Here is a 12168-nt window from a genome sequence, read left to right as displayed (position 1 = left end):
TGGAAAATGGAGCTATTACATCCAGTGAAATAGAAGTTCCTCAAACACATCTCATGGGTCAACTGTAAATGCCATCAAGTCTCAGTGACAAACTTCCAGCTCTTATGGCTTTCCTTGATGATATTTATAGTCTGTTTACTGTCACTGTGCTGTCTCCATTGTCCTCTCCCTCTTTAAAAAAAGGCAGGGGTGGTCTTCCTCAGGGATCACCGTTAAACATGACTCAACACTACAAGCTTTTTATCTTAACTGTGTGTTTTTGCGTGCGTGTCTGAAAGCAGCACATCAGCATTGCGTGTCTGGTTCATCTGCACCGTGCGAGGGAGCAGCAGAGGATCACATTCAAATATTCAGTGTTGACTCCACGTCTGATAGCTGAGTTCATGTTGGAATCATTGGTTGTTTTATTTCAGTTAACTCGGTGCTGGAGAATCCCACTCTGTCCATGTCCATGAACCTGCCACGTTCACAATGAAAGGCCAAGCCAGAGAGGAAATGTCTGTTGTCTGGCTCGTCACGAAGTTTTTAAGTATGATATTCTACCGGATAAAATGTGATGAATTACTGGAGACAAAAGTGGATGTTTGGATAAAAATAAAAGTGATATATTACATTCTTTTTTTAAATATTTGTCTTAGAATGCAGTCAAAGCTGCATTTTGTATCAATTTATTTCCTCACCTCAGCAGTGAAATGCTATTCCTTGTAAACGAGTGCATCACTGAGCAGACTGTCAGCTGACCTGCTTACAGAACATGGTTCTTCTAAAGCAGACAGAGCTAAGACCGTCAGCTGATAGCAGAGGGTAGAAGGAGTGAATTACTCCAGCTGAAACCATCAGTCGATGACTTTCTGTCAGACAAAACAAGTAAGTTGAAGATGTGATTTTGGTCTCTGGGGGATTTTTGATGGACAGTTTTCACATCAGCAGTGTATTGACAACAGTTTTGGTCATTTGTTCAGCCAAAATCCCCAAACCTTTGCTCATTCCAGCTGCTCTGAAGCAGAGATTTGCTGATTTCATGTGTTTTAGATGAAGATATGTATGGACTTTAGGGCCGTGAGGTGGACAACACGATCAATTTGTGATAGTGGATGATGCTGCCAATGGTTCTGGTACAAATGGCTACTTTCTGATTTTATTTTGAGGCGTGAGAGGCTGCAAACTGTAGGTGCATGACGGTGAAGCCGTGTGAGGACTTGGATTCCTACGTCATGAGAGATCATGTTGCTTCTATCTGGAGGAAATATCCTTCTGCAGAGGGAACCCTAGAGGGTTTCAGACGCCACGGAACGGGCTGTTACTGTCCTTGCTGCTGTTGTTGATGTGTGACAGGATGTACAGAGTTCAGCCGCAGCTGCTGTTTGCTCGCTCGTCTGGAACCTCCAGAAATATTTTAATTCCTCCTCATCGTGTTTTTTACTATTTTCTGTATGTGGGTGTGTGTGCACGTGTGTGTGCACCTTTATGTTGTGTATTCAGCCTGTAGAGCAGTTCATTGTGTGAGAAACACCCCGAAGTGTGGGAACCCATCATTACGTCAATGATTAGCGACATTTTCATAAGTGCACGCTTCACTGCATCGATGAAGACTTGTTAGTGAGATGGTTTTCACACTCGCTGAGCTGCAGGAATCGAAAGTGTGTTTGTCCATGTGTCTGTGTCTCTGTGTGTGTTTGCCTTTGTACATCTGTCTATGTGACTCTGTGTGTGTGTGTGTGTGTGTGTGTGTGTGTGTGTGTGTGTGTGTGTGTGTGTGTGTGTGTGTGTGGCAGAGCTTGCACCTGGCTCCTCATCTATGCCCCAAAGCCCAGAGGGGTGCAATAAAGAACGCCTTGTCCCAAAAACCATGATGCATGCACACACACACACACACACACACACACACACACACACACACACACAGAGCCAGGTGTATGTCCAGATTTAGTCTTAACACCAACTATGCTGGTGTGTTGACAACAGATTATTATGTGAAAGTATATATTACCTGTCTAAGATATATGCGTGAGAAACTCTTCTACTGTGTGTGTGTGTGTGTGTGTGTGTGTGTGTGTGTGTGTGTGTGTGTGTGTGTGTGTGTGTGTGTGTGTGTGTGTGTGTGTGTGTGTGTGTGTGTGTGTGTGTGTGTGTGTGTGTGTGTGTGTGTTGTTGTTCCAGGATGACTGCACTCCCCTGGCATTTCCTTGGGGGGAAGTCGCTCAGCTCCCTTCTTTCCTCGTCTTAGTTCTATCTGGCTTCCATCTCCAACACACAAACACACACACACACACACACACACACACACACACACACACACACACACACACACACACACACACACACACACAGCTTATTCTTCCTCCTCTGCAAACCCTGTGACACTACTCCTTCCTCTCCTTCCTCCTCCTGCTCATCTTCGCTCTTTTCTCTCCAGGCCTCCGCTGTTTTCTGGCAGCAGCCTCAAACCGTACTGAAAACTGATCCTCAGGTCTCGAAAGAGAAGAACCGCACCAAAAATACTTTTTAAAAAGTCAGAGAGAAATGTTCCTGTGAGATGTTGCCAGCCAGTATTTCGCTGAATTTAATGATCCTATGAGGAGATAGGACTCTAAAAACGTAACTTCCTGTGCCATCCCTGTTATTCACTCTGGGGCGGAGCCTTACGTCCTGCATCACACACAATGTTGTGTGCCTGATGTGTGTTCTTGGCGGCTCACATTGGCTCATCTTGGATAGGTTAGCAGAACAGTAATCTCAAAGGTTCTTACTCATCTGATTTTTGCTTTAAGATTAAACCTACAGCAGACTTGGTGCATAACTGTAACTTCAGAGATGATATTACTCTTAATCTTGCACTGATGGGACGTCTGCAACTCCGACGTGACATTCCAGGAAACGACTTTCACTTGACTGCTGATCAACTCTCAAATTGACCATTGGAAAGTTCCCCTGTAAAATATGTACAACTTAATAGTGCAACTAGTCAATTTCTGTTCACAATGGAGTGAGACCAAGCATGCAGTAATAGGAAAACATGAATAGTAAACAGTTTTCTATGTATGCCTTCATATCTGTTTTATATGTTTTTGGTCTAGTTTGCTTAATTTTCCATCCATCCATTTTCTATACCGCCTATCCCTTTCGGGGTTGCGGGGGGGCTGGAGCCTATCCCAGCTTCAACAGGTGAGAGGCGGGGTACACCCTGAACCGGTTGCCAGCCGATTGCAGGGCAACATGCAAAGACAGACAACCATTCACACTCACACTCACACCTAGGGGCAATTTAGAGTCACGAATCAACCTAATGAGCATGTTTTTGGTCTGTGGGAGGAAGCCGGAGTACCCGGAGAGAACCCACGCATGCATGGGAGGAACAGAGTGTGTGTGTGTGTGCGTGTGTGTGTGTGTGTGTGTGTGTAAACACAGAAAGGCCCCGCCCGGGGATCGAACCAGCAACCTTCTTGATGCGAGGCACACGCACTACCTGCTTGCACCACCGTGCCGCCATTAATTTTCCAAGCATGAGAAATAAACCAGCCCATACTTTGCCACCCAATCCAACTTCCTGTTTTCATCAAACCAAAAGAAGTCAGGATTTCTCTTTTGCATTCCTTCAATCAGTCATGAAGCTTGCCAAAGCGTGCACTGCTACGTCCTGCAAAACTACGCCCATCCGGGTGAAATACCAAGTTCTCATGGAGTCCCCTGTGGCGACAGTGCAATCACAAGAGTGAGATAAGAGAGAAAAGCAGAGAGGAGCTGCAGATTTAGGCGATAACTGGCCCTTCACTAAGCTCCGCCCTCCTTGGTTACGGTTGCTATGCCTGTCAAGTGCACAGCTGATGTTTCCACGTGACCCAATATGTACATGATAAGATGCTAAAAGTCTGAGGCTAAAGCTACACGTCCCAGGCATGACATCAGCGTCCTCGCCAGACGCCACCCTGCAAACTCTGGAGGTAGAGAGCGTCGTTCCTCTCAGAGCCTGGACAGTTCCTGTTTAAGGGAGAGTTCAGTGAATGGTCGGTTCTCCGTAGTTTCATCAGTACCAGCTGTTCCACATTGTTATGTGATACATAGCTTTTCTGAAAACACTGATTACAGCTGTTTTCCTCATCTGCAGCTCAGTGTTGGCACATTAAAGAATCATTCTGGTGTATCAAATCAGACTTTTTGGCGATCCAGTGAACATGTAGCAAGGAAACTGACCACAGATCAGTATCTGGGTTCAGCTTTGACCTCTTCCATTTTAATGGGAATCCCAGATCACTCCTCTCCTCCCGTCCCCCTTGCAGTCACAGCTATAGGTCAAAGGTCACACCAGCTGAAGGATCATGGGAGGGTGTACCCTCTGAACGCTGGGGTCAGGTCCCAGTCGTCTGAGTAAGGGACCTCATTAAAACTGTTGCCTGCTGCCTTGATGGGTCCTGATTGGAGTGGAGGAGGGATCGGAGTGAAGGACGCTTCAAAGGTTAAGACATAGCCAAAAATGTCCACCCTGGGCCTCGTTTAGGCTCGATGATTGTCATTTTAATTACCTGCTTTTATTTTTTCAAATTGCTGCAAATGTACCTTGGTGCGAGCAGTCTGCGAACCTGTCAGCACATCAACAAATGTTTCCAAACGTCTCATGGGTGGCAGGTGTTTTACACGGGGCCCCTTTCACATTACAGGCAGTCGTTTGACCCATTGTTAATATAAAAAGATGGTGTGAATAAAGTCTACACATCCTCAATGCAGCTTTCGTTGTTTTAGACCTTTCTGAAGCTAAAAGGATGACTGGAAATCTGATGATTGGTCAAAGCGTTCCACCGTGGTCATAGTCTGTTACAGCATTTATTAGATAGTAATTATCAAGCATCATACCTTCAACACTCCGTATTAGACCCATTCACTTTTATGACCATGTCTGGTCAGCAGCTGGTCATCAGTGTGTGTGCTAACCAATGACATCAGTGGAGCTGGTGATGCGTGGGCAGCGACGGGCCGACTAGCATTGGCATACAGCGGCTGATTGAAGTGACTCTTGGCTGCAGGGGAGGAAACGGGTGAGTCAGCGAAGCCCCGAAACCAAAGCAGAGTCTGTGAAGGAAAATGCTTCCAGAGTGAATCAATTCATCAGCACCTACACATGTGACCTGTTCAAGCTCAGAGCTCCTCGTCAGTCTGCTGACCGAGCATTTGTGCTGTGCTTTTTATCTGGTCCAACGTTTGGTTAACACTCTGCATGTGGAGGTTCGCCTCCATGGTTTTCAACTTCTCACGGTCATGTGGCTCTGATGAGGGGGAGGACATGACGAGCTGGAAAACCGCGAAAATCCATTAAGACGGACCACGATGTGGTAGTTGATAGCAAAAATGTTTAAACAGTCTATGGTTCCAGCTTCTTAAACAGTAGGATTTGCTGCTTTTCTCCTGTTTAATGACATTTGAATGTGAATATCTGTTGGTTTGGGCCTTCTACTCAGACAAAGCCAACAACACGAAAAGATGAGAACTGCAACAGTTAATAATGTGATCAATGGAAAATGATGGATTAATCATTGAATCCATTTTTCAGGAAGAAAAGCAACATGCAAAAAACATCCATTAGTTCTGGCTTCTTTAATGCGTGAATACACTTCTTAGGGAATTGCTCAGTCTCTGTAGATTTGAAGACGATGTAGAATATCTCTGTGAAGTAAAGGCCATCAAGGTCTTCAGCTTGGAAAATAAGTGTGTTCAGTCTTCAGACAGCCGTAGGAGTTTAAACCAAGGGTGTATTGTTAGCTCAGACATGGTGTAAAGCAAAGCTTCTCCGCAAACATGAACTTGCCTGGAGGGAATCTGTTGAGACCATGTGAGCCTAAAACTCTGCACTGAGACCGACTGGGGTGGCCTCTCCCCTCCCGGGCCCTCCAGGCAGAACGTGGTCTTGACATCCACCACAGAGACTTGGCCGAGCACAGGAGAGATGGATCATGGTGCGAGTCATGGGACTGTCGGATGACCCAAAGATTATATCATATTTGAATGGAGTGTGGAGTCAGCTGGGAGGTGTTAACAGAGAGTTTTCAGTCATGGCGTTCTTTACATTCATGGTTTTAAAAGGTCTTGGAAAAAGCCAAAAGAAGGATTTATTGATTTATCTTGTGATCCTTTGAAGGGTCCTGACCCTCAGGTTGGAAAATTCTAGTTTAGATAATGTGGGTTTAGCATGCTGCTGTGTCTCAGCAATGAAATGATCAGGAAAATGATGTCATGCTTGATAGGAATGATGAGCAAAACAGTGAAAATAAAACCCAGGTGGTCGAAAGTATTAAACTGCACGAAGCGACAGCGGCTGAATCTGATCTTCTGACCAACTGATGGACACTCGCTTTCCTTTCTTTTATCAGTCCATACTGGCCAGGTGTGTGTGTGTGTGTGTGTGTGTGTGCGGGTGTGTGTGTGTGTCTCGTTTTCTGAACAAAGGAACCAGAGAAGAAGATGATGTCATCTTTTAACTCTGTGTGTGTGTGTGTGTGTGTGTGTGTGTGTGTGTGTGTGTGTGTGCGTGCGTGCGTGCGTGTGTGTGCGCGCCTGTCTGTGTGTGTCGGCGGTTGGGGGGATTCTGTAATTATTACAGTCTGCGTTCTGAGGTCACCTTTCTCAGACACGGACAGGAGACACACACACGCACACACACACAAAAGAACCTTTCATCATTTAGACAGCATCTTGTTGTTTATTTCCTCTGAAAAATGAACATCACAAAAGGAAAATTTCAGATGTTTCCCAGTGTGATTGGAAAAGAAGAAGTCACGGTAATAACTGTAATCACACCGAACCTCTCTGATACAGACACACACATAGAACACACACCTACATCTTTACACACACGCACGCACGCACGCACGCACGCACAATGTTTGTTAGTGTGTTAAAGTGTGTACCTCTAGTAGTGTTTATAATGTGTGAGAGTGGGAACTGTGTGTGTGCGTGATTATGGTAAACCCTGTCAACACATATACTAATTCCATAAGAAAACTGCAAAGTCAGCTGAAATGTGCGAGTGTCTTCCCTCCTCACACACACACCACATGCACACACATCAGGGTTCATATACCTTTTGTGTGTGTGTGTGTGTGTGTGTGTGTGTGTGTGTGAGAGAATGTATGTGGTGAGTACATTCAGTAGTGCTGGTAAGCATGTGTGTGTATCAGTACATCAGAAATACCTTCTGTGTGTGTGTGTGTGTGTGTGTGTGTGTGTGTGTGTGTGTGTGTGTGTGTGTGTGTGTGCATGAGTGAGTGAGAGTTAGAAACTGGTGACTAAGCGATGCTCCAGTAAGATGGATGCTAGAGTTTAATGGAGTGTGATGGAGGTCTGCCTGAGTTGCCCTGCTGTGGCTGAAAAGCATGGAGAACCACACACTATACACACACTACACACACACACACACACACACACACACACGCACACACACACGTCAACCACATTCCCATTAACTCACAGTTCAAGGATGTCCAGCTGACTTCTGGGGACTTTGGCTGTTGTAGGATTTGGTGTTCTGGTCTGATTTTGGACTATACTACATAATGTTGGTTCATTCTCACCTCTTTTCTTGTTTTGTTTGTTTTTATGGTTTCATCCTCCATCACCTTTCCATTCCCATTAAGTTCCCACACTCAGGCGCTGGTAGAGCTTTGCTTCCCTGTCATCTTTGTAGTTTGCTTTCTCAATCAGCCTTGACCTTATCTCCACACACACACACACACACGTCCCCTTCGGCTAAACCGAAATGGGTTACTCCCTCATCACTCACACTGTGTACCGCGTCGACTCATTGAGGAGCGGGGGCCGGTGGCTCAGGTGTCGCAGTCCTGATTCGCACAAAGGAAACCTGATCCTGTGGCAGTTCAGACACACATGCACTGGATACTGGAGGCAAACATGATGCACACTGCTCAGACTTACCCTTAAACTCACACTTTCCCTCTCTCCCTGTTTGTTTTCCATCTGTGAAAACATTTGAGCTCACGTTAACCGGCAGAGGTAACTGAACCCTCGTGGTCAAGCTTCAGAGAGAAAATGGGCTTTAACCACACGGACTCTGTTTTTTGTTGCTGTGTTTAGAAGGTGCATTGTCTCTTGGTAGTTTCTTCAAGCTGTTTTGTCTGATGGATGTTTGCATAAATAAACCCAGAGAGTTGGCTGTAACGTCTGATATAGCTGTGGGGCTGTTACAGCTTCTCCATGACCTATGTACTGTTAGCACAGGGCAGCAGGTGTAGGTGTAGTAGTGGATGGTGTTCTCCTTTTGCAATGTTTATTTGAACAATAGTTCACTTTTTTTTAGAGGGTTCTTGGTTGCCGTAATTCTTCTTTACATACTGACACACAGCTTTTGCGCTCCACTTTGAGCCCTAATGTGACATTTCACCAGTCTGTTTGCCAGTACAAGTTATTATTTGCTAATGTCGTAGTTATTCATAACATATTTTCTTCAGTATTTACTGAGTTTACATTCCTAGTTGTGCTACAGTGTAAATAAATGTCTGGTTGGAGGTTTTCACATCAGTGAGACATCATAAACTTCAGGTAAACTGCAAGAATCACAGTGCTAATGGGCTAACCTGTAGGTGAAGTATAGTCCTGTCACGAGTTTAAACAAAAAATTCTTCTGTCACTACTTCTAAATTGTCTATATATGGCTGAATGGTGGTTAACTCCTCGCGCTAAATAGTTGTTAGCTTCAGGCTCCTTGTAGCTCCTCGATATTTTCAAGGTTAATGAATCCTTTACAGCATTCATCCCAACTTTGCTGAAGTCGTTCTGGTCTCCAGTTTACATAAAACCAAACCAAACACCAAAGCTCATGAGTTCAGTTGTTATAGAGGCAAAACGGCTGCATGATAGTTAGCCTACCTCAGACAAACCTACTGTTAGCACATAACTGCTTTTTAGTTCTTTTAGAGGCTAACTTCAGAGCCTCATCCGCTTTGCTCTTGAGCGCTGGCTTGAACCTCTTTCAGCCTCTCCCATGTGTGTCAGTACCTACATTTACCCTCTTGTCGAATGACACCCGTGCTACCTCACCTGTTTTTAATATTAGTTGCAGTCTCCCTTTCATGGTAAAACCTTACAGCTGAGGTGCAGGAAAGGCCAAATTAGCCTGTCATACTTGTTTGGTCACATTTATGCTGAAACTAGACAAAACCTGAGTGAATAATTCATTTATAAGGTGTTGTACAGCTGCAGGCTGTAGTTGCACACATGTAGCCTGCTGTTAGCGTGTCTCGCTTCACATATTCACCTTCATTTCATTTCTTTTGGAAAACTGTCTCATTAAGTTGGATTTTGAACACTCACTCTGTGCCTGACAAAGAGGAGAGTTATGTTTTAATTCCATGAAAACCACTGTCTGTTAAGGAATGCTGAAGCTTTGGACCACGGCCTGTGATTGTCCACACTATTATAGAGGCAAATAACTTGTTATGAATGTGGTTTTTGTTTTTATGAGCTGAATCACCCGGTATATTTACTCGGCCTATGACGGTACTGTCTGGAAAAACTTTTTGTTTCCTGCCAATAATTTGTGCTGTAAATTGGTCACTTTTTTCTCCTTTCACCAGCACTGGAAAAAGAAAATACCTTTGCAATTGTCATACTGTGCTCTTAATTGTCCCTTAATTGAGCTGTTCATATGTGAACAATAGTCACAGAAATTGGTAAATGACTGATGCTGTGCCTGCTGCATGGGGACAAAAATCATATGTTTACCTCCTCTCTTCTGCTTTCCTCTCCAGGGTCGACATGTCAAGACAGGACAACTGGCGGCCATCAAAGTCATGGATGTCACAGAGGTCAGTAAACACCACTTGATGTATGTTTTGTTGCCATAAAGCAGGTTTCCATCTAAATGTAGTGTAGATTTTAATATTAGTAGTTGAGCATGTCACGATAAAAGCTGGTGAGGCTAATTCTCCTGTAATTCTCCCATCCCCCTCAAACGGTGGAAAACAGTGTAGAATACGGGATTGAAATATGGCCTTTATGTTTGTCTCACGTCTCATGTTAGTTTGAGGAAGGTTACAGTCTCCTCATCGCTCACCACTCCACAAATCAAATCATCAAATCAAATTTCAATGGACGTTTCAGTCACGTGCTTCATGCAGGCCATGAATTATTGATTCTGTTTCCATTGCACAACATGCTGCTTTTATGGATGCAACAACTTTTCCACCAGAGTCCACCACAGTGCATTTTTTATTTTTTTAAGTTTTTGCTGTTTCTGCTCAGTTTTTTCACCTGCAAATTGAAACTGTGCACAATAAACAAGTAGGTGGAAAATCACTTATTGCTGTCAGCGTGCTGCTGCACGTTTGCAGCTTTGTCAGATTTTGTAGAAAAATGCGTCTGTTGACTCAGTTAGAGAAATGTTGCACTTTGGTTTTACACAGTGACATTGAAATATGTCCACTTTGAAGAGAGAAATGAACACAGCACTGCCGTCAGAGAGATGCATGACAAACGCATGTGGTGCGGCTCGAGTAATTTCCAGTCTCAACAGATTTGGAACTGATCCTGAATTTAGTTTCTCCACATCTCTAAATCAGGACAAATTTCTTTACACAAGCGTTCAATATGACAGTTAACACACAAAACACTCACCTCAGTCCGCTCGGTACCCTTGTGTCAATGTTTTCTCTCCAAAATTGCTCCTAATGTTTCTCCTTACAAACACACGCCCTCCAACCCCAAGTTTTCTATTCATTGGATAAAGCTGAGTTTGTGTTTGAAGCTCAACAGATTTTCAATTTCCTGAGAGCAGTTTAGCCAATAGACTTAAAGACTAAAGATTGGTGTGTGTGCACGTGCACAGCCATGGGTGCATGCTTCATGCTTGCCAGGGTAAGGACCCAGAGGGCAGCTTGTGCCTGAGTAACTGGTCCCTGTGTGTCTTGGTGTGTGTGTGTGTGTGTGTGTGTGTGTGTGCGTGCGTGCGTGCGTGCGTGCGTGCGTGCGTGCGCGCGTGCGCGCGTGTAGAAAACGTTCTGGCAGTCTTGTAAATCTGCATCTCACTACGTCGATGGTGTTTGTAGTGAGGGCTTTTTTCCTGCCTTACCTCTTACTCACTGCTGATTGAATGCCTGAATGAGACAATGGGAAAAGTATTCCCAAACACATATTTGAGGTCACTTGACCATTTTCTGCCCAGACATCTTAAAGAGGCATGAGTGTCATCGAGGCTGTCACATGAAATCCTTTAATCTGGGTCAACCGCTCTGCTGGAGAGGATTGTGCTGTCTGTCTGCAGCGACCCTGCTGGTCTTAGCTGTATCTCTAAAATCCCTAATACTTCATCGAAAGGGTCGTCAGATACGTGAGGCCCCGTTTACAGTTGTCATTTCAAGTATCTGGATAAAATCCAGTTGATGCTTTCATTTACACATCAAAAACAGCAAAAATACAAAGAAGAAAAAGGTCATCTTCACAGGAAAAGTTATACTTTCTGACAATTAGAGTTTACTGTGTATTGATAAACACTTGATGAAATAACATGATAGTGTGTCATAAATCATTTTTGCAAAAGTTTGGATTCTGCTTATTACTGTATGCCAAATGGGGTGTTAAAGTAAAGAGGCCTGAGAAATTTGAGAAATGCCAGAAAAAGTAAGCCTAATTTTGTGTAAAAAAACAAACAAACAAACAAACAAAAAAACCCAAAACTGACTTATCACCTGCAGTCATCTCGTCACCCCTCATATTAATCTTCAGATGCCTTGGGGTGCCCCGATCGCCAGGTTGGGAACCACAGACTGGGGACATCACAGATGTCAAGGTCTTGCTCTTTCTGAAGCATGGCTCCCCTCAGAAGGCCTGGATCTGAATCCACATTCTGCATGTTGCATGCAGGAGAAGCATGGACATATTGATGTGCTTGTTTGTAGGTGGAGTGATGGAACTGCAGCAGTATGATGCTGCAGTCTTTGAGCTTAATTCACCTTAAGAAGCCTCGTTATACTGAGACTTTGACTTTAAAACAACCACCATTTTAAACAGGTTGATAGCATATTTTGGCAGCATATTTTGAATAGTGTTTTGCATTCTTCCCTGGGCAGCATTTTACTTTTAGACAACTGAATACTTGCCACCTCTGCAGTCTTCACACCCCTCATGGGTTTCCTGTGGCTGCAGTCTAACACACCCCTGAAGAAAACA

General features: G+C 44.3%; 1 protein-coding gene across 7 annotated transcripts in view; it reads left to right on the top strand.

The window, feature by feature from the left end:
* Positions 1-12168, top strand: part of map4k4 (mitogen-activated protein kinase kinase kinase kinase 4) — an 89044-nt gene that overhangs the window by 31837 nt on the left and 45039 nt on the right. For all 7 annotated transcript variants that reach the window (XM_070976409.1, XM_070976407.1, XM_070976404.1 and 4 more), the window contains exon 3: positions 9753-9809. In XM_070976409.1, coding sequence (XP_070832510.1) covers positions 9753-9809 — 57 coding nt within the window. The remainder of the gene's footprint in view (positions 1-9752; positions 9810-12168) is intronic.

This window comes from Chaetodon trifascialis, chromosome 12, assembly GCF_039877785.1.
Source record: "Chaetodon trifascialis isolate fChaTrf1 chromosome 12, fChaTrf1.hap1, whole genome shotgun sequence".
NCBI classification, from domain to species: Eukaryota; Metazoa; Chordata; class Actinopteri; order Chaetodontiformes; family Chaetodontidae; genus Chaetodon; species Chaetodon trifascialis.
Note: the sequence above shows the minus strand (reverse complement) of the source record. Positions and strands in the feature narration are given on the sequence as shown.